The sequence below is a fragment of the Nerophis ophidion genome, linkage group LG16 (genome assembly GCF_033978795.1).
Source record: "Nerophis ophidion isolate RoL-2023_Sa linkage group LG16, RoL_Noph_v1.0, whole genome shotgun sequence".
NCBI classification, from domain to species: Eukaryota; Metazoa; Chordata; class Actinopteri; order Syngnathiformes; family Syngnathidae; genus Nerophis; species Nerophis ophidion.
The window spans coordinates 22,715,898-22,739,765 of NC_084626.1; the positions used below are offsets into that span (position 1 = coordinate 22,715,898).

Sequence of the window (23,868 nt, forward strand, 5' to 3'; positions counted from 1 at the left end):
AGTGAGGGTCACCACTTTGTCAAATGCCTGAGCAAATTGTTTAAGAACAACATTTATTAAGCAGCTATTGCAAGGAATTTTGGAAATTCACCATCTACGCTCCCTAATATCAAAAGGTTCAGAGAATCTGGAGAAATTACTGCACGTAAATGGCAAGGTCTTGACCTTCGATCCCTCAAGCAGTACCGCATTTCAAAACGACATCAATGTGTAAAGGATATCACCACTTGGGCTCAGGACCACTTCGGAAAACCACTGTCAGTATCTACAGTTGGTCACTACATCTGGAAGTGCAAGTCAAAACTCTACTATGCAAAGCCATTTATCAACAACACCCAGAAACGCTGCCCGCTTCATTGGGCCTGAGCTCCTCTAAGATGGACTGATACAAAGTGGAAAAGTGTTCAGTGGTCTGACGAGTCCACATTCACATTTTTGGGGGGAAACTGTGGACATCTTGTCCTCTGGAACAAAGAGGAAAAGAACCATCCGGACTGTTCTACGGTGAAAGTGTAAAAGGCAGCATGTGTGATGGTATGGGGGTGTATTAGTAACTTACACATGTGTGATGGTATGGGGGTGTATTAGTGAACAAGACATGACTAACTTACACATGTGTGATGGTATGGGGGTGTATTAGTGAACAAGACATGACTAACTTACACATGTGTGATGGTATGGGGGTGTATTAGTGAACAAGACATGGGTAACTTACACATGTGTGATGGTATGGGGGTGTATTAGTGAACAAGACATGACTAACTTACACATGTGTGATGGTATGGGGGTGTATTAGTGAACAAGACATGACTAACTTACACATGTGTGATGGTATGGGGGTGTATTAGTGAACAAGACATGGGTAACTTACACATGTGTGATGGTATGGGGGTATATTAGTGAACAAGACATGACTAACTTACACATGTGTGATGGTATGGGGGTGTATTAGTGAACAAGACATGACTAACTTACACATGTGTGATGGTATGGGGGTGTATTAGTGAACAAGACATGACTAACTTACACATGTGTGATGGTATGGGGGTGTATTAGTGAACAAGACATGGGTAACTTACACATGTGTGATGGTATGGGGGTGTATTAGTGAACAAGACATGACTAACTTACACATGTGTGATGGTATGGGGGTGTATTAGTGAACAAGACATGACTAACTTACACATGTGTGATGGTATGGGGGTGTATTAGTGAACAAGACATGACTAACTTACACATGTGTGATGGTATGGGGGTGTATTAGTGAACAAGACATGAGTAACTTACACATGTGTGATGGTATGGGGGTGTATTAGTGAACAAGACATGGGTAACTTACACATGTGTGATGGTATGGGGGTGTATTAGTGAACAAGACATGGGTAACTTACACATGTGTGATGGTATGGGGGTGTATTAGTGAACAAGACATGGGTAACTTACACATGTGTGATGGCATGGGGGTGTATTAGTGAACAAGACATGGGTAACTTACACATGTGTGATGGTATGGGGGTGTATTAGTGAACAAGACATGACTAACTTACACATGTGTGATGGTATGGGGGTGTATTAGTGAACAAGACATGACTAACTTACACATGTGTGATGGTATGGGGGTGTATTAGTGAACAAGACATGACTAACTTACACATATGTGATGGTATGGGGGTGTATTAGTGAACAAGACATGGGTAACTTACACATGTGTGATGGTATGGGGGTGTATTAGTGAACAAGACATGACTAACTTACACATGTGTGATGGTATGGGGGTGTATTAGTGAACAAGACATGACTAACTTACACATGTGTGATGGTATGGGGGTGTATTAGTGAACAAGGCATGGGTAACTTACACATGTGTGATGGTATGGGGGTGTATTAGTGAACAAGACATGGGTAACTTACACATGTGTGATGGTATGGGGGTGTATTAGTGAACAAGACATGGGTAACTTACACATGTGTGATGGTATGGGGGTGTATTAGTGAACAAGACATGACTAACTTACACATGTGTGATGGTATGGGGGTGTATTAGTGAACAAGACATGACTAACTTACACGTGTGATGGTATGGGGGTGTATTAGTGAACAAGACATGACTAACTTACACATGTGTGATGGTATGGGGGTGTATTAGTGAACAAGACATGGGTAACTTACACATGTGTGATGGTATGGGGGTGTATTAGTGAACAAGACATGACTAACTTACACATGTGTGATGGTATGGGGGTGTATTAGTGCCCAAGGCATGGGTAACTTACACATGTGTGATGGTATGGGGGTGTATTAGTGAACAAGACATGACTAACTTACACATGTGTGATGGTATGGGGGTGTATTAGTGAACAAGACATGGGTAACTTACACATGTGTGATGGTATGGGGGTGTATTAGTGAACAAGACATGGGTTAGTTACACATGTGTGATGGTATGGGGGTGTATTAGTGAACAAGACATGGGTTAGTTACACATGTGTGATGGTATGGGGGTGTATTAGTGAACAAGACATGGGTTAGTTACACATGTGTGATGGTATGGGGGTGTATTAGTGAACAAGACATGGGTAACTTACACATGTGTGATGGTATGGGGGTGTATTAGTGAACAAGACATGACTAACTTACACATGTGTGATGGTATGGGGGTGTATTAGTGAACAAGACATGGGTAACTTACACATATGTGATGGTATGGGGGTGTATTAGTGAACAAGACATGACTAACTTACACATGTGTGATGGTATGGGGGTGTATTAGTGAACAAGACATGACTAACTTACACATGTGTGATGGTATGGGGGTGTATTAGTGAACAAGACATGACTAACTTACACATGTGTGATGGTATGGGGGTGTATTAGTGAACAAGACATGACTAACTTACACATCTGTGATGGTATGGGGGTGTATTAGTGAACAAGACATGACTAACTTACACATCTGTGAAGGCACCATTAATGCTGAAAGGTACATACAGGTTTTGGAGCAACATTTGTTTCCATCCAAGCAACACTTTTTCATGGACGCCCCTGCTTATTTCAGCAAGACAATGCCAAGCCACGTGTTACAACCGCGTGGCTCTTAGTAAAAGAGTTCGGGTACTATACTGGCCTACCTGTAGTCCAGACCTGTCTCCCATTGAAAATGTGTGGCTCAATGTGAAGTGTAAAATACCACAACAGAGACCCCAGACCGTTGAACAACTTAAGCAATACATTAAGCAAGAACGGGAAAGAATTCCACTTCAAAAATGTGTCTCTTCAGTCACCAAACCGTCACTGAGTGTTGTTAAAAGGAAAGGCCATGTAACAAACTGGTAAAAATGCCCCTCTGACAACTTTTTTGCAATGTGTTGCTACCATTAAATTGTAAGTTAAGTATTTGAAAAAAAAAGTTTCTCAGTGTGAAGATGAAATATCTTGTCTTTGCAATCTATTCAATTGAATATAAGTTGAAAATGATTTGTTGTATTCTCTTTTTATTTAGCATTTACACAACTTGACAACTTCACTGCTTTTGGGTGTTGTTATATAGAGCTAAAGTGACTAGATGGGTGTTTTCTTAATGTCTAGATGGCTCCAATACTGTTAAAACTGCATTTAGAAGGTTGTGAAAACACATTTGTATGTTCTAACCCTGGAAAAAAAATACGATTTATAATGAATATTTGGCGGAAATTTAATAAGAACAACATACATCTAAACAACTAAAAGCTAATTCAATCTCTGCCATTGTTTTTGCACGTGGTGCGTTCAGTGACACATGGGGAAATGCGGACTCTCACTGACTTTCGACGTTTTTTGTAAATATTTCCGCCTGAAAACGACTCATCACCAAGGCGTATAAAAACCAAGGTACCGCTGTATTTTTCTGAGAACTTAAATGCCTACTGAAATGAGATGTTCTTATTTAAACGGGGATAGCAGGTCCATTCTATGTGTCATACTTCATCATTTCGCCATATTGCCATATTTTTGATACAAGGATTTAGTAGAGAACATCCACGATAAAGTTCGCAACTTTTGGTTGCTCATAAAAAAGCCTTGCCTGTACCGGAAGTAGCAGACGATGTGTGCGTGACGTCACGGGTTGTGGAGCTCCTCACATCTGAACATTGTTTACAATCATGGCCACCAGCAGCGAGAGCGATTTGGACCGAGAAAGCGAGGATGAAAGATTTGTGGATGAGAAAAGTAAGAGTGAAGGACTAGAAAGAAAAAAAAAAGACAAGAGCTGTGGGAGCGATTCAGATATTTTTAGACACATTTACTAGGATCATTTTGGAAAACCCCTTATCTGCTTGTTCTGTTACTAGTGTTTTAGTGAGATCATATGGTCGTACCTGAAAGTCAGAGGGGTGTGGCCACAGGTGTGGTGACTGCCAGTGTCTTCAATGGAAGCCATGTTTCTCGACGTGGCAAGGCAGCCGGGCTGAGATTATTATTTTTCCCTTCCTCCACGGTGTAAGCATCCAACGGTTGGGGGTGGCCGTTGGGAGGAGGCAAAAGAGTCCGCAACTGCAGGAGGCACGACGCAAGCTCTCCGCTCATAACTACAGTAAGAGCCGACTTAATACCACCCTTTTCTCACCGAAACCTGCCGGTTGACATATGGTGGGGAACCATGTTTGCTTGACCGCTCTGTTCCATAGTAAAGCTTCACCGTCAGCTTTCGGGAATGTAAACAATGAAACAAGGAAACACCGGCTGTGTTTGTGTTGCTAAAGCCAGCCGCAATACACCGCTTTCCACCTACATCTTTCTTCTTTGACGTCTCCATTATTAATTGAACAAATTGCAAAAGATTCAGCAACACAGATGTCCAGAATACTGTGTAATTATGTGATTAAAGCAGACGACATAGCTGGGATCAGTGCTGGATCAAAATGTCCGCTACAATCCGTGACGTCACGCGTACACATCATACGCGGCATCATACCGCGACGTTTTCAACAGGATACTTCGCTCAAAATTTAAAATTGCAATTTAGTAAACTAAAGCGGCCGTATTGGCATGTGTTGCAATGTTAATTGCCCAAAAAAAGTCTGCGGGCTATAGAGCGTTTTCCGTTCGGGCTCCAGTACTCTGGAATGCCCTCCCGGTAACAGTTCGAGATGCTACCTCAGTAGAAGCATTTAAGTCTCACCTTAAAACTCATTTGTATACTCTAGCCTTTAAATAGACCTCCTTTTTAGACCAGTTGATCTGCCGCTTCTTTTCTTTCTCCTATGTCCCCCCCTCCCTTGTGGAGGGGGTCCGGTCCGATGACCATGGATAAAGTACTGGCTGTCCAGAGTCGAGACCCAGGATGGACCGCTCGTCGGGACCCAGGATGGACCGCTCGCCTGTGTATCGGTTGGGGACATCTCTACGCTGCTGATCCGCCTCCGCTTGAGATGGTTTCCTGTGGACGGGACTCTCGCTGCTGTCTTGGATCCGCTTGAACTGAACTCTCGCGGCTGTGTTGGAGCCACTATGGGTTGAACTTTCACAGTATCATGTTAGACCCGCTCGAGGGGGTTGCCCACATCTGAGGTCCTCTCCAAGGTTTCTCATAGTCAGCATTGTCACTGGCGTCCCACTGGATGTGAATTCTCCCTGCCCACTGGGTGTGAGTTTTCCTTGCCCTTTTGTGGGTTCTTCCGAGGATGTTGTAGTCGTAATGATTTGTGCAGTCCTTTGAGACATTTGTGATTTGGGGCTATATAAATAAACATTGATTGATTGACATTGATTGATAATATTTCATCATTGATATATAAACTATCAGACTGCATGGTGGCTAGTAGTGGCTTTCAGTAGGCCTTTAGGTAGGTAGGCTGTGTGTTAAATATAATAGTCCAGAGCAAAACGCTGCGCTCTTATTTTTTTTATAGGTTAGTGAGATAGTGTATTTTGTGTATGTATTTTTCGATTATTTTGTTCCTCAATTTTGATGGCGACAATATGGGTGGATAAAGAGGGTTTGCAGGTGGTGAGAAGAGGTCATTGCCACATTACCACGCGACAGGACCACGGAAAGCGTCACTGGCAGCGGGCAACCGTCGTGAACGAGCACGTTCGACGGGCGCGTTCACGTACGACCTTGTTGTTGTTGATGTGTAACGAGTGCGCCTGCGCGGAGTCCCGATGATCTCGCCGCTGCTGACGTTACTTTTGCGGGGCGAGAAGCTACAGACTTAAGCTAGCGGCCCGACACTTTGTATCCTTTTTATATCGTCTTTTACTTTCTGAGCAGGCCCACGCCACTCATTTAGTGACAATCCCAGTCCGCATGTGACCGCCCTGCCTTGTCATCGGAGCCACTAGCCAAGGCCGAGGAACAAACATCGCTTATCCACATTTTATGATCCGACGTCCCGAGTCGGGTGTCCCCTCCATGTGGGTGCGGGAGCTGTGTGTGTCAGACTATGGCGAGGAAGACAGTTAGCAGGAAAAGGAAGGCAGGAGAGCCCAAGGACCAACAACAGGTAGGCGGACACCAACTCTGCTGCTAGCATGCTAACACCAACCCTGCTGCTAGCATGCTAACACCAACTCTGCTGCTAGCATGCTAACACCAACTCTGCTGCTAGCATGCTAACACCAACTCTGCTGCTAGCATGCTAACACCAACTCTGCTGCTAGCATGCTAACACCAACTCTGCTGCTAGCATGCTAACACCAACTCTGCTGCTAGCATGCTAACACCAACTCTGCTGCTAGCATGCTAACACCAACTCTGCTGCTAGCATGCTAACACCAACTCTGCTGCTAGCATGCTAACACCAACTGTGCTGCTAGCATGCTAACACCAACTCTGCTGCTAGCATGCTAACACCAACTCTGCTGCTAGCATGCTAACACCAACTCTGGCTGCTAGCATGCTAACACCAACTCTGGCTGCTAGCATGCTAACACCAACTCTGCTGCTAGCATGCTAACACCAACTCTGCTGCTAGCATGCTAACACCAACTCTGGCTGCTAGCATGCTAACACCAGGTAGGCTGACACCAACAGTGCTGTTAGCATGATAACACCAGGTAGGCTGACACCAACAGTGCTGTTAGCATGCTAACCCCAGGTAGGCTGACACCAACAGTGCTGTTAGCATGCTAACCCCAGGTAGGCTGACACCAACTGTGCTGTTAGCATGCTAACACTATGTAGGCTGACACCAACTGTGCTGTTAGTGTGCTAACAACACCAGGTAGGCTGAAACCAACTGTGCTGTTAGCATGCTTACACCAGGTAGGCTGAAACCAACTGTGCTGTTAGCATGCTTACACCGGGTAGGCTGAAACCAACTGTGCTGTTAGCATGCTAACACCAGGTAGGCGGACACCAACTGTGCTGTAAGCATGCTAACTCGCTTTGTGCTAAGCTAGCTTCCTAGCCGTGCCAGCTGCCAAAAACCTGCATAACACTCCAATCTATCTTGATAATAAAATACTCGGCGGTCGGTCGATGTCAGATTCATTTAAAAGTGCTGATAAAGTGCACCCTGACGTTAGCAAGCTTTACCCAAATTGTTAGAACATCGACAATAAAGTTTGCAACTTTTGGTCGTTAATTAAAAAGCCTTGCCTGTACCGGAAGTAGCAGACGATGTGCGCATGACGTCACCGGTGTGAGGGCTCCTCACATCCTCACATTGTTTATAATGTGAGTCTCCAGCAGCAAGAGCGATTCGGACCGAGAAAGCGACAATTTCGCCATTCATTTGAGCGAGGATGAAAGATTTGTGGATGAGGAAAGTTAGAGTTAAGCACAAAAAAAAAGAAAAGGCGATGGCTCCAGGCGGCAGTGGGAGCGTTTCAGATGTAGTTAAACACATTTACTATGATAATTCTGGAAGAAGCCTTATCTGCTTATTGTTTTTAGTAGTGTTTTAGAGAGATTGTAAAGTCATACCTGAAAGTCAGATGGCTGCGGTGAACATCAGTGTCTCTGAGAAAAGCCGAGGAGCCAAGATCACAGCAACCTTTTTGACAACTGCAGGACGAGGTCGCATAATCCACTGAAGTCTCCGGTAATAAGAGCTGACTTAATATCACAATTTTCCCATCCAAAAACTTGCTTGTTGACGTAGAGAAACATGTTCGCTTGACTGCTCTGTGTTAAAGCTTCACAGCAAACAAAGAAACACCGGCTGTGTTTTGGTGCTAAAGGCAGCTGCAATCCACCGCTTTCCACCAACAGCATTCTTCTTTGACGTCTATTATTAGTTGAACAAATTGCAAAAGATTCAGCAACACAGATGTCCAAATTACCGTGTAACTATGCGATGAAAAGAGATGACTTTTAGCCGTGTGTGGTGCTGGGCTAATATGTCCGCTACAACCTGATACGTCATCATACGCGTCATCATTCCTCGACTTTTCAACAAGAAACTTCGCGGGAAATTTAAAATTGCAATTTAGTAAACTAAAGCGGCCGTATTGTCATGTGTAGCAATGTTAATATTTCATCATTGATATATAAACTATCAGACTGCGTGGTCGCTAGTAGTGGCTTCCAGTAGGCCTCTAAGTTGAAGATGTTTATCGAATCATTCAATTAACATATTCTCATTTTTTTACACATGTCCAAAAAGCGGTAGAATAAGCACATTTTATTTAATCCTACCCCCTTTCCAATTCATACCAATTACTGATACATATATGGTCACTTCCTGTTTCCAATTCATACCAATTACTGATACATATATGGTCACTTCCTGTTTCCAATTCATACCAATTACTGATACATATATGGTCACTTCCTGTTTCCAATTCATACCAATTACTGATACATATATGGTCACTTCCTGTTTCCAATTCATACCAATTACTGATACATATATGGTCACTTCCTGTTTGTCATCGTTTACATCAATTTTACAGTAAAAGCATATAACTGAAAAATCAAAAATAACTCTTACAAAGTTTTTGCTGTAAAATTCTGGCGAGTAAATTTTGTTTTTTTAACTGTAAAATGTGGTTTAATTATGTCTTATTTTAAATGTTAAAAACGCTACTGCTGTTTTTTTATGGTAAAAAACTGACAGTTCGGTTGCCAGAAAAAGAAAAAACAATGTTACAATTTTTCCATTTACAGTAATATGTTGTAAAAAAACAAAAAAAAACACACATAATAAATTGTACTAAGCTGCCAGTATTTTACTGTAAAAAACTGGGTACTGTTTTTCCATTTACTGTAATATATTGTAGAATAAAAATTGGCAAGGCATTTCCCAGAATATTTGACAGGTTACATAAAAAATATGTAATAAAATGCCTAAACACACACAAACACACACGTACGTACACTCTCACACACCACACACAGATGATTGACATCCTCTACAGCTCAACAGATAAAACAGCCGTCAACTTCCATGTAAAATATAAGTTTAAAAAAGTATTTGAAAAGTAAATTCTATTAATGATTTTGAATTGTTTTTTCTTTAATTGTGGGAAGAATCGGGTGTGTAATATATCTTGTCCTTTTTTTCCTCACCTCAGCTTTTCTAAACTCCTTCAAACTACTTCATCAGATTAGAGGGACTCATTAAGTTGTTAACCGCTTTTGGATATGAAATTATTTAGTTTGTTAGTTTATTTCCAACATGTGTGTATATATAATAACTTAATTTACATATTCTTATTCCATTATACCTGTCTGAAAGCAGTAGAAGAAGCCAATCTTGTTTAATCCTACCCTCTTTTCCAATTCATACCAATTACTGATACAAAAGTGGTCACTTCCTGTTTGTCATCATTTACATCAATATATTGTAAATACAACAGTTACTTCAATCACTAGTTAATTCAGTTGTATATTAGTAAATAAAAAATGTTGCACCTCTTAACAGTTAAGACAGTTATGATTCACCTAATGAGTTGAATTATAGTATTTTAAATTAAGTTGAAGACGTTTTGTTTATGGAGGTTTTTTTGGTAATTGTTTGGAACCAGTCAGTGAAGGTTAACATAGAAATAAAAAGACATACAATATCCATCCATCCATTTTCCACCGATTGTCCCTTTCGGGGTCGCGGACGTAGCTGGAGCCTATCTCTGCTGCATTCGGGCGGAAGGCAGGTACACCCTAGACAAGTCACCACCTCATCAAGGGGCCAACCACAGATGGACAGATGACATTCACAGTCACAATATATAAAATGTATATCTTATTTTCATTCGTCTTCCATAGTTGATTTGAAATATGTCAATTTTAGTTTGAACAAAACTTGTTCATGCATCTTATCTGCATACAATTAATGTGAATACATCCCGCGGTTAACCAATGCCTGTGCATTAGTGGTACCAAGTACCACATCAGTGACCAATACTGAAACACAGTAGCGTAGTAGGCCTACAGTTGTGATCAAAATTATTCAGCCCCCACACGATTTTGGTGTTTTAGCAAGTTGGACATTTATTCCGTATTTTGTTTATAGTCATATCAAATAAAGATGTGTCAAATAGACAAATGCAACTTAAATTGTAACACTGTATTACAAAATAGCAAAAAGGACATTTTTCTTAATATCTCATTGACAAAATGATTCAACCCCGTAGTTCCATGCATCTTTAGTACTTAGTAGAACAGTAATGACATCCTTCAAAGGTGATACATAAGCTTCTTGCAAGCATCTACAGGTATTTTAGCCCATTCCTCTTGGGCAAAGGCCTCCAGTTCATTCATATTCTTGGGCTTGTGTGCTGCAACTGCCTTCTTCAAGTCCCACCACAGCTTCTCTACAGGATTTAGGTCTAGCCACTCCAGAGTCTTCCAGCCCTTCTTCTGCAACCACTCTGATGTTGATTTGGAGGTATGCTTGGGATCCGTGTCCTGTTGGAAGGTCCAACGTCTCCCAAAATTCTCCAAAAACTTATTGATTTAGTGTCTGTTTAGTTAAATGTCCAGTTTATGTAAAAAAAAAAAAAACCTGTGTTTGACGCCTTATGCCACAGGTGTCAAATTAAAGGCCCCAGGGGCCCAGATGTGACCGACCACTTCATGATATTTGGCCCTCAAAAGCCTGGAAATAATATGTAGCAATAAAGTAATGTAACTTCTCTTACTAAATGTATTGTTTCTATTTTGGGAGAAAAACAATTATATGTACTCTATGTAATCTCAAATTATGTTAACTTAAATATTGTCCAATTATGCAAAAATATATTATCAAACATTCAAACCATTTTTCAAATATTAAATAAATACTAATAATGATTTCAAAGCAAGTTATCCATCAAATTGTACAATGTAAAAGTAGCAATAGATTTCGTGGTAAAATTGTGAACTTTACTGTGGTTTTTACATTTTTCTCTAAATGAACAAAACAGTACTTTTTTTTTTACTGTAATAAACTGTGGTGCCGTTTTGGTATTTGCAGTAACACATGCAGTACCATGAATTGATTAACCTGGACCCCGATTTAAACAAGTTGAAAAACTTATTGGGGTGTTACCATTTAGTGGTCAATTGTACGGAATATGTACTGAACTGTGCAATCTACTAATAAAAGTTTCAATCAATCAATCAAAAAAAACGAAAAATCTGCAGTTGTTGATTTGTCTTAAAAAAACAAACACACAGCTCAGGTGCCAACATTTTACTGTAAAATTGCATTTTTTCTTATTTATAGTAAAAAAAACTAATGTAAATTTTACAGTAAAAATCTGGCAACTGGCCTGCCTTTTTAAACATAAAAACAGCAGTACGGTTTTTCCAATTTGAGGTGAAATTATTGCAATTTTACCTTTCTTTTTTTTTAAATTCAAAACAGACCGACTTCTCCAAATATTAGAGAGTAGAATGCTGAGGTGTACATTGATCCACATAATGTTAGATTCCTGCCTCGTTTTCAACTGAAATATATGGTTATCATTTTTAAGGGTCTCACTTTTACAAAACCTGAATATAATTTTTACCAGCGTTATTTAGTGTTCAATATAAATAAATAGGTCTTAAAAGGGTAATGTATGATTTTTTTTCGACATTTAAAACCTTTCCCTGTGGTCTGCATCAGGTGGTATTAACCTTTTTGACCTCGAGGCCAAACTTTTCCACTACAGAGTGGCTCGCGGCCCACTCAAATATTAACACTGAATTAGTCATCTTACTCTTGATTTTAACCGTATTCATAAATGATATTTTAAAGTAATTACAGTTTTCAACCTTGTCAAGTAATATGAATGCATGTGTTAATCACACAGATTATTATTTAACACATAAACCTAATTTAGGTTTAGGTCAGGCTGATTACAATAAAGAATACTAACCAAATATACTGCATAAGAAGGGACTTGTAAAATACCTGATGAAAAATGCAATTATGTTGTGCAAAAATAAATACATTAATTAATTAACTAAATTGCCAATAAGATTAAAGTGCAAATGAAAATACAGCTTTACCACTTGATTCATAATTTCTGCGCTTAAACTTCTTTATGACCTAACCCCAAACTTTGAGATTGTCATTACTTCCTCAAGTGGTGGAAAATTGTTTTACAAGTGAGCTTAAGGAAAATCAGAAGTGTAAGCACTAGAACTGGGTGTAGTATGGACAAATGGGGCCAATTATTTGTATTTTCTACTTGTCTTAATCATTTAATAATCAACTTTTCTTTAAAGGCCACTACTACCGACAACACAGTCTGATAGTTTATATATCAATGATGAAATATTAACATTGCAACACATGCCAATACGGCTTTTTTAGTTTACAAAATTGTAATTTTAAATTTCCCGCGAGTTTCTTGTTGAAAATGTTGCGGAATGATGACGCGTACGCGTGACGTCACGGACTGTAAGGAAATATTAGCGCTGCACCACCAGCGGCTAAAAGTCATCTGCTTTAATTGTATAATTACACAGTATTTTAGACATCCGTGTTGCTGAATCTTTTGCAATTTGTTAATTTAATAATGGAGACTATAAAGAAGAATGCTGTTGGTGGAAAGCGGTGGATTGCAGCTGTCTTTAGCACTGAGACACAGCCGGTGTTTTTTTGTTTGTTGTGAAGCAGAGCGGTCAAGCAAACATGTTTTCTCTACGTCAACCTGCATGTTTTTTGATGGGGAAATTGTGATATACTGTATATCTTACCGGAAACATCAGTGGATTATTCGTCCTCCTGCAGCAGCTGTCAAAAAAGGCAGCTGTGAGCTTGGCTCCTCCGCTTCTCTCTGAGACACTGCGTGTTCACCGCAGCCATCCGACCTCGAGGTATGTTTTTACAATCTTTAAAATCTCACTAAAAGACTATTTAAACAATAAGCAGATAAGGGATCTTCCAGAATTATCCTAGTAAATGTGTTTAATTACATCTGAAACGCTCACACTGCCGCCGCCTGTAGCCGTCGCTTTTTTTTCTTTTCTAGTCCTTCACTATCAATATCCTAATTCACAAATCTTTCATCCTCACTCAAATTAATGGGGAAATTGTTGCTTTCTCGGTCCGAATTGCTCTTACTGCTGGTGGCTCCCATTATAAACAATGTGAATATGTGTGGAGCCCTGCAACTCGTGACGTCACGCGCACATACTTCTGGTAAAGGCAGGGCTTTTCTATTAACGACCAAAAGTTGCGAACTTTATCGTCGATGTTCTCTACTAAATCCTTTCAGCAAAAATATGGCAATATCACAAAATGATCAAGTATGACACACAGAATGGACCTGCTATTCCCGTTTGAATAAGAAAATCTCATTTCAGTAGGCCTTGAAAAGCCCAACCAGGGACGGGGGTTGCAAATGAGCTTGTGGCTAGAAGTCTTATGTACTCTGACATCGGCTCCCCACGGGTAGCAATGTGTAATTGTACTGTTCCTATCAAATAAATAAATCAGAAATAAGTACTGCTGCAGCTCCTACGGACCACTGCTGAGAAACAGATATTTTTTGGCGGCTTAACAATCAGTTAAGAAACACTGGTCTACATAAGTTGTAATGGTGGTGCCTTGGTCCAAATGTTGCATAGATTTAGCTCTACAGACCATTTTCCAGTCGCTTTCTGACTGTCTCTTCAGAATGCGCTGTTTTGTCTTATTTACGTGAGGAAGCAGTCTGTACCTTTTGTATGTAGCATTGTTTGTTAATCCAACTTGTCCTCATTTTTCTACCTTTCTTCCGTCAGCTGGGCTGGGGTCCGGCACCATACAAGCGGAGCCGTGTCTCTTGTTCATCCCGCCATGTGCAGTGGTGGTGCAGTCGTCACTCGGTGGTCTGTGCCCTCCGCGGGCGAGAGTTCAGACCTCAGCAGCAGCACGAATTGCAGCTCCAGCGGAGCCTGCGAGGCTTTGCTGCCGGCAGGCTCCCTGGCATCCTGAAGGAGAGGGAGTTCTCTCTTGGGCGTCTCAACAAAGTATTTGCCTCCCAGTGGCTCAACCAGCAGCAGGTTGTGTGCGGAACCAAATGCAACACGGTGAGTTTTTCCTTTGAACTTGTAACATCCAGCGACGTAGGACAACATTTTGTCAAAAGGTTGTCTATCAGCGGCACACACACTACCAGCTCATTACAAACTGTGTCAACTACCCAACAGGGTTTACCTTGATTGTGGTGGCTCGCCACGGCAAAAGAAAAACCGACACACCTTAAAAATGAGTTTGTTTGTTTTTTAATCAACATAAAAAACAAGATACACTTACAATTAGTACACCAGCACCGAAAACCTCCCGCCCCCATTCACACAAAAGGGTTGTTTCTTTCTGTTATTAATATTTTGCGTCCTACATGATATATCAACCCAAACTGCAAGGTATCCATACAGTCCGTGAAGCTCACTGCTGCTCCACTAATAGCACTAACTTTTAACAGTTAATTTTACTCATTTTCATTAATTACTAGTTTCTATGTAACTGTTTTTATATTGTTTTACTTTCTTTTTTGCATCCATCCATTTTCTACCGCTTAATTCCCCTTTGGGGTCGCGGGGGCGCTGGTGCCTATCTCAGCTACAATTGGGCGGAAGGCGGCGTACACCCTGGACAAGTCACCACCTCATCACAGGGCCAACACAGATAGACAACATTCACACTCACATTCACACACTAGGTCCAATTTAGTGTTGCCAATCAACCTGTCCCCAGGTGCATGTCTTTGGAGGTGGGAGGGGCCTATCCCCAGGTGCATGTCTTTGGAGGTGGGAGGAAGCCGGAGTAGAACCCACGCAGTCACGGGGAGAACATGCAAACTCCTCACAGAAAGATCCTGAGCCCGGGATTGAACCCTGACTACTCAGGACCTTCGTATTGTGAGGCAGACGCACTAACCCCTCTGCCACCGTGAAGCCCTACTTCGTTTTTATTCAAGAAAATATTTTTTATTTATATATCTTTTATTTTATAATTTTTTTTTAAAAAGGACCCTACCAGACCAGATTGTCAATGAATTTAGATTGTTTAAAGGGATCATAAAACCAGGTCCAGGCCAGATTATGTCCAGGTCGGGCTCAGCGAGACACACCCTCACCCATGCACACCCAAAATTAGGGAACTCAACAACAGATTGCATATAATATGTAAATAAAATTACATTTTCAGGGGTTAGTGCGTCTTCCTCACAATACGAAGGTCCTGAGTAGTCCTGGGTTCAATCCCGGGCTCAGGATCTTTCTGTGTGGAGTTTGCATGTTCTCCCCGTGACTGGATGGGTTCCCTCGGGGTGCTCCGGCTTCCTCCCACCTCCAAAGACATGCACCTGGGGATAGGCCCCTCCCACCTCCAAAGACATGCACCTGGGGATAGGCCCCTCCCACCTCCAAAGACATGCACCTGGGGATAGGTTGATTGGCAACACTAAATGGTCCCTAGTGTGTGAATGTGAGCGTGAATGTTGTCTGTCTATCTGTGTTGGCCCTGCGATGACTTGTCTAGGGTGTACCCCGCCTTCCGCCCGATTATAGCTGAGATAGGCACCAGCGCCCCCCGCGACCCCAAAGGGAATAAGCGGTATAAAATGGATGGATGGATGGATGACCCCTTTAATGCGCCTTATAATCCGGTGTGCCTTTTGTATGAAAATAGAACCCCATGGACCCGCTCATCAGCAGTGCGCCTTATAATCCGGTGCGCCCTATGGTCCAGAAAATACGTCATATCATTTTTATTTGCTGCATAATTTTGAAGAATTTCGTAAATTACAGTAAATAGTTTGTTGTGCGGCCTTCCTACATTTTGTATACTTTATAGAGTTTCTTATTGTCTATTTGGACTTCTGGCTCTTTGTTTGCAAGCGGTGACTACCGTTGTGTAACCCAAATTTATTTTGGGGCTTTCTTCCAGCTTTTCGTAACCAATGTGATGACTGGGCAGATAACTCGCATCCCCATGCTCAAGGACAGGGTTCGTCACGGTGGAGGCCCCGTGGTCGGGGCAGTGCAGCATTACCAGTCCACGGCGAGCTCTCATTCCCGGCTGGACCAGCAGGGTTGTGGGATCCATGCTATTGAGATCAACCCTTCTCAAACCCTCTTAGCGACTGGAGGAGACAACCCCAACAGCCTAGCCATCTACCAGCTGCCCACGCTGGACCCTGTCTGCGTTGGAGATGTGAGTCCCCTTGCCTTACATCCCCATGTTGTTACAGCCGTCGGCTTCTTTCTGCACAATAAACATTTTTCATGCTAACGTCCTGCTGTGAGACTTGTTTTGCTACATTGTGATTATGTGTTTGCTAGGATGGCCACAATGACTGGATCTTCTCAATAGCATGGATCAGTGACAGGATGGCTGTTTCTGGTGAGTTCTCTGTGTGAACCATTGTGTTTGTGTCACCACCATGTTGCTTTTGTTTTTTTTTCCACTGCAAAGGCATGCACAGCATCTCATTAAATTCTGTTACTAAAAATGAAACATATATATTCATTATTTTAGAAGATAACTGATGTACAGTCAAACCTGTTTTAGCAGCCACCTGTCAAAGGCGCCCAGAAAATGTCCCCCGCAGTGAAAAGTACCGTATTTTCCGCACTATAAGGCGCACCTGATTATAAGGCGCACCTTCAATGAATGGCTTATTTTAAAACTTTGTTCATATATAAGGCTTTATAAGGCGCATAGAATAGATGCTACAGTAGAGGCTGAGGTTACGTTATGCATCCTTTAGATGGAGCTGTGCTAGAGGGAATGTCAACAAAACAGTCAGGTCAGTCAAACTTTAGTAATAGATTACAAACCAGCGTTCTGACAACTCTGTTCACTCCCAAAATGAAAAGCTCACTTTATTAAGTTATTCCTCATCCACGAATCCCTCAAATTATTTTTCTTCAGTGTTTGAATCAAACAGTTAATCGAATACGACGTCCAACATGCCCGGCTCCGTCTCGTCTAAGTCGTCATTAAAGGAGTCAGTGTCGCTGCTGTTAATGTTCAATTCTCTCGCTGCTGCTCTATTCCCGTCTTCTACTGTGTGACTGATCGCCTTGACTTTAAACTCTGCGTCGTAAGCGTGTCTCAATAGGAGCCATTTTGGGCTCTTTACATAAACATGCCAAATAACATACCAATAGGAAGTGTAAAGATCTGACAGAAGAGAATTAAAAATGTATTTGGTCTGTGGTGTCCCGACCTCGGTCTTAGATTGTAGTGTCTGTGCGCAAGAGGTCTCCCAGAACGTCCCCCTCAACATCTTATACTTTAGTTTTTTCTAGTCAGTTAGGTATAATAAGTGCAATATTTTACCTTAATAAGAACACACCTAACCTTTGACAACATCTTACGTGCCAACACTGCTATTTCCGTTCCACAATCTCGCACGCTAGAGAAAACCTGCAAATGTTCTGGCCCAAAGATGGCTACTTTTGCAGTTTCCCTTAAGTGGTAGCTATAGACAGGTTTGACCTTTCCTGAAGTGCTTCACATATCCTGATGGCCATGCTTTGTTAGCCATTATGGATGCACTGAACACATTCCTTGTATGCCTTGTTAATTAATGTTCAATGCACAGGTTCCCGGGATGGCTCCATGGGTTTGTGGGAGGTGACAGAGGAAGTCATGAGCCAGGCTGAGCACAGTCAGAGCGAGGAGGCTGTGCCCTCCTATGCCCATATCTCGCACCGTGCCCTCAAAGACATCCCAAAGGAATACACCAACCCCTACAACTGTAAAGTCCGCGCTTTGGCCTTCAACAACAACAATAAAGTGAGTGTTGACATCAAACACGGACATCTCTTACAGTTGAACAGAAAGGAAATGTGATTGGCTTTTATTGACTTCACACCCTTCAGCTTCAATCATTTGCATCTTCTCTTCTTTTTGTCAAGGATCTGGGTGCCGTATCTTTGGATGGCTACTTCCACCTCTGGAAGGCCGAACACACTTTGTGCAAGGCAAGTCTATTTCAAATGTTTTCTTAAAGGGGTCATAATATATGTTTTTTGTTCTTGTGGTCTACATGTAACATGTCATTCTTTGCTCAAAATTTTGCATTGGCTGTCTACTGCCGCCGTATTAGCCGTTTTGTGGCCGGTCTTATTTATCAGCCATGCTGTAGTTTTTAGTGCTCCCATAGCCAGTTTACTGACGAATAAATACACTACACGCTACTTTGCATTAGAAATGGCAACAGCGCAGGACGCATGTGTTTGTACGAGTCAATCTGCCCCACAACAAAAGGAGAGAGGAAAAAAGGAGCTTAGAAGATTGACTACAGCAGGGGTCGGGAACCTTTTTGGCTGAGAGAGCCATTTAAGCCAAATATTTTAAAATGTATTTCCGTGAGAGCCATATAATATTTTTTAACACTGAATACAACTAAATGTCTGCATTTTTAAGTAAGACCAACATTTATAGAGTATAATATGTCACAAAGTCGCATGGCAGCAGTAGTAGCGACCCCGAGATGCAGGAACCAGGAGAGCGATGCGCAGGTAAAATGCTTTTAATATCACCAACAGAGGAGAATGAAGCAGTCTTGCATGTATCCAAACAATAGTCAATCTTTGAGCCCTGAGGAACGCGCAAGATAAGCATAAATAGAAACATGCTGATTGGCAGCAGTTGAGGGGGAAAAAAACACCGCGCTCAGCGGGACAAACAGGAAATGGAAACAAAATAAAAGCACTGATGGGAAGTAAATACGAAACAAAGAAGCAAAAACAGAAATGAAGTGACAGATCTTCACATAATAAGTCTCTTATTCTTTTTAATATTTTTATTCGGAAGCTCACCGATGATGAATAAAATCCTTTTTACCATTAATGCGACTTCTTGAACAGGTGCGGTAGAAAACGGATGGATGGATTAAAATGTATGAGAATGTTTTATATTTTGAATGTAATTTTTAACACTGCGATTACCAGCGGAATTATTCATGACCTATCGTGTTAAGCAATGTCAGCTAAGATGTATCTGAGAGCCAGATGCAGTCATCAAAAGAGCCACATCTGGCTCTAGAGCCATAGGTTCCCTACCCTTGGACTACAGAGTCTGACTACAATAGCGGACTTCTATCATATATGGAAATATCCATTGACGTCACAAGTTGGGCAAATTAATAAATATCTATGCCATGCTTCCATTGTTTGAACATTTTCAAGACTTTTGCAGATCCCAAATACACAACAGCAGGTAGTGTTCAGGGAGAAAAGCTCCCCTTTAAATCTACTTCAAGTTAAAATAGGTTGATTGGTAACACTAAATGTTCCCTAGTGTGTGAATGTTGTCTATCTGTGTTGGCCCTGTCATGAGGTGGCGACTTGTCCAGGGTGTACACCGCTTGTAGCTGACATAGGCACCAGAGCCCCCCGCTACCCAAAGGAAATAAGCGGTATTAAATGGATGGATGGATTGTCTTTAATTGTATTCTAAGACTAGACCTGACAAACATCTGAAGTTTTTAGACGTGATAATAGAGGTAATTATTATTATTATTCATTATCAGCGGTACTATTTCTATTGGTATTTCTATTGCTTCATTTGTAATGCAATTACGTCCATAGTCATTTCTGTTATTAAAATATTCACTTCATTAACTGCTTCTCTGCTTTCACTTTTGGTTTCATATTTGTACATATCCTATTTGCTGATGTTGTTGTTGTCTCTCTGTCTTGTCCCCTTCTGTTTACCTCATTTCTATCTCCTGGGGCGGCATAGCTCGGTTGGTAGAGTGGCCGTGTCAGCAACTTGAGGGTTGCAGGTTCGATTCCTGCTTGTGCCATCCTAGTTACTGCTGTTGTGTCCTTGGGCAAGACACTTTACCCACCTGCTCCCAGTGCCACCCACACTGGTTTAAATGGAACTTAGATATTGGGTGTCACTATGTAAAGCGCTTTGAGTCACTTGAAAAAAGCGCTATATAAATATAATTCAATTCACTAATTCACTCCTCCTGCTTCAGTCAGCTTGCACCAAATAATAATACAGATCTATTTCATAAAGTCAAATACAAATAGGGCCTGAGTGGCTGGACAGGACAAAAAATGAAATAGAAAAATCAAAGTCTCTGCTGCAGTTTGGCTGTGAATACACTCATCGTATCAGGAGACTTGAAATTAGTTCAAGTTAACTATGTAAAAAAAGGGGAGGATTCAAAATGTTTATATTTATTCTTGTTTACCCTTTTGAGATACATTTAATTTAATTTTCTTTTCTTTTTTTGTGATATAATAATATTGCCATTGAGCACGACTGTCTCCTGGAGATATTTATGTATATTACATAGTACATGTATGCTATGGAAGTGACTATGACATCGTCCATAAAGGCTGAATAAATCACTAGAATTAAATTGTGTATGGCTTCTCTGCAGCTCCTGTCTACCAAGCTGCCTCACTGCAAAGAGAATGTGTGCCTGGCCTATGGGCAGGACTGGTCCGTGTACGCTGCAGGCTCTCAGGCCCATGTCTCTTTTTTGGATCCGCGGCAGCCGACACACAATATAAAGTCAGTCAACTCCAGAGAGAGAGGAAGTGGTAAGTCATCTTTTCTTTCCCAGAGCCCCTTTAAAAGCAGCAGGTAAGGAGACTCCAATTGGTGTATTTCTGCGCAGGGATCCGCTCTGTGAGTTTCTATGAGCACATTGTGACAGTGGGCACCGGTCAAGGTTCACTTCTCTTCTACGACATCAGGGCCCAGAGATTCCTAGAGAGTCCTTTGATTCCAAACGGAGGGTACCGGAGGTGCTCCGGAGATGGCATTCTCAAGCTGACAACAGGGAAAGGCTGGCTGGTATATAACCTGCGGACCATTTATTGACATTTGACCATTTTCCAAACTGAGTCCACTCTTACTTCTTGTTTTCAGAATCACGATGAAACATGGAGGAGTTACTTCTCAGACCTTCATTCTTTCCCCAACGCCGTGTACACGCACTGCTACGACGACTCTGGCACTAAACTGTTTGTAGCAGGCGGACCGCTCTGTTCCGGCCTCCACGGGAACTACGCGGGATTGTGGAGTTAGCTGGCCTTGGCATTGCTATAGCCACCATTTTTTTAATGAAACCAAACCCTCCATCCCCTCCCATCCCTTCTTCAGCAGCATCACTGTCTTTGATGGACTCAGGAGCACGATCTGGCACCGTCATATCCCATCTTTGATTATGCTGCATCTGCCTGTCCACATTTCAGCATTCTGTCGCCACTGTACCTTCACTCTTTCCACCAAAGTCAATCACTTTTTTTAAAGACAAATGTTCGAGCCAGTCGTTTTAAGAACTGCAAAGTCTGCCACTGAAGAACGCAGAGGAGGCTTTAGAATCCCAACCAACATTTCATCAAACTTTATTGGCTTGATTTAGTATGTAAAAAGTATGCGCTGCTTCCTATGTAAGATATAACAATGTTTATTGGCTTATTTTCACTTTCTCTTCGGAATGACTGGCAATACGGAGAGAGGACGATGGACCGCTTTGAAGGACTTAACTGGTGTGCAGTTTGACTTTTAATAGGAAGTATTTACTGGTTGGAACAGTTTGTCTATGTCCCAAAAACAATCAACTTGTCCTTAGTAGCAGCGAAATGAAGACGCTGGCCCATCCAAACAAAATGGAACTTTTTACAAATTTGTGGTTGAAATTATGTAAAGGAGAAATGTTTAGAAAGCAACGTTCTGCTGCAACACAATTCTCTCTCTTTCCATCTCTGATTTGACTGACATACACCTGCTGATATTCTAATTTGCTTTATTTGTATTTATTTCCCCCCATACCAGTGGTTTGGGTCAATATGGAATTTTTGAAGGTGTATCGTCTTTTTGTTGTTGTCCGCCCTGCTATGTTTCTGTTCAATCTGATCAGAACGCTTTCTGCAGATTTGCACAACGTCTCATACGTACGTCCGGTGTCACTAGAGAATTTATTTGACTGTCACATAACACATGAGCTCTTTCTTTTTTTATTTGGTTGACACCCCTGTGATTCCGAGACCCCTCTGGGACTTGGGCCATGAACTGTGGTAGCTTTGTACACCAACAGACCGAGAAGGATCCAACACACTTCACCCTTCACAGTTGTACAACTTCCTTTTTGCTAACAAGGCGTGGTCTTTCTCATGCCGTTGTTTGGTCAAAGCAGGGTAGGCTTGAGTTAAGCTTTTGCCTTGCTCAGGTCTTTCTGTGAAAGACCGCCATAGGCAATAGGTGTTGGGTTTGTTTTTTTTTCATTGAAAAGCGATTCCAATTACAAGCATAATTTCATTAAATAACCATCACTCTAAAGTGTATTTTGTAATATAAACGTGTATATGTATGTTTGAAGTACATAGGAACACTGTCATACATTTTGATGTATATTTCTGAGGATGTGTGTGGTTTGTGTATGCCCTGTTTTTTTTTTTATACACACCTCATCATGAATGTTTATACTGAATTTGGGGGATCGGAGCAAAAACAATAGAAACAAGTAAATAAAGAGAAAATGTACACTATATTGCCAAAAGTATTTGGCCACCTGCTTGACTCACATATGATATTGAAGTGCCATCCCATTCCTAACCCATAGGGTTCAATATGACCTTTTGCAGCTATTACAGCTTCAACTCTTCTGGGAAGGCTGTCCACAAGATTGCAGAGTGTGTTTGTAGGAATTTTCCACCATTTTTCCAGCAGCGCCATGGTAAGGTCACACACTGATGTTGGTGGGGAAGGCCTGCCTCTCAGTCTCCATTCTAATTCATCCTGAAAGTGTTCTATCAGGTTCAAATCAGGACTCTGTGCAGGTCAGTCAAGTTCATTCACACCAGACTCTGTCAGCCATGTCTTTATGGACCTTGCTTTGTGCACAGTCATGTTGGAAGAGGAAGGGGCCTGCTCCAAATTGTTACTGGAATGGAACATGTCCAAAATGTTTTGGTATTGCGGAGCGTTCAAAAGTTCCTTTCACTGGAAGTCAGGGGCCAAGCCCAACTCCTGAAAAACAACCCCCACCATAATTCCTCCGCCAAACTTCACACTCGGCACAATGCAGTCCGAAATGTAGCGTTCTTCTGGCAACCTCCAAACCCAGACTAATCCATCAGATTGCCAGATGATTCATCACTCCAGAGAAGTGTTTTACACCACTGCATTGGACTTGGTGATGTATGTCTTAGATGCAGCTGCTCGGCCATGGAAACCCATTCCATGAAGCTCTCTGCGTACTGTACGTGGGCTAATTAGTATGTCACATGAAGTGAGGAGCTGTGTAGCAAGTGACTGTGCAGAAAGTCTTTGCACTAGGCTGACCTCTCTGTCACTTTACCTGGCCTACCACTGGGTGGCTGAGTTGCTGTTGTTCCCAAACTCTTCACTTTTCTTATAACAAAGCTGACTTTGGAATATTTAGGAGGGAGGAAATTTCAGGACTGGATTTGTTGCACAGGTGGCATCCTGTGACAGTTCCACGCTGAAAATCACTGAGAGTGGCCCATTCTTCACAAATGTTTGTCGAAACAGGCTCCATGCC

The 23,868-nt window shown here is 41.7% G+C and overlaps 1 protein-coding gene across 1 annotated transcript; it reads left to right on the plus strand.

Moving 5' to 3' along the window:
- The first annotated feature begins 6,093 nt into the window (after nt 1–6,093).
- Nucleotides 6,094–22,852, plus strand: dcaf12 (DDB1 and CUL4 associated factor 12). The gene is made up of 9 exons (XM_061874717.1): nt 6,094–6,482; nt 14,123–14,410; nt 16,272–16,538; nt 16,667–16,727; nt 17,935–18,128; nt 18,251–18,316; nt 20,737–20,899; nt 20,977–21,155; nt 21,231–22,852. Exons 1-9 carry the CDS (start codon nt 6,423–6,425, stop codon nt 21,387–21,389), a joined length of 1,437 nt encoding a protein of 478 aa, XP_061730701.1. The 5' UTR covers nt 6,094–6,422; the 3' UTR covers nt 21,390–22,852.
- The last annotated feature ends 1,016 nt before the right edge of the window (nt 22,853–23,868 follow it).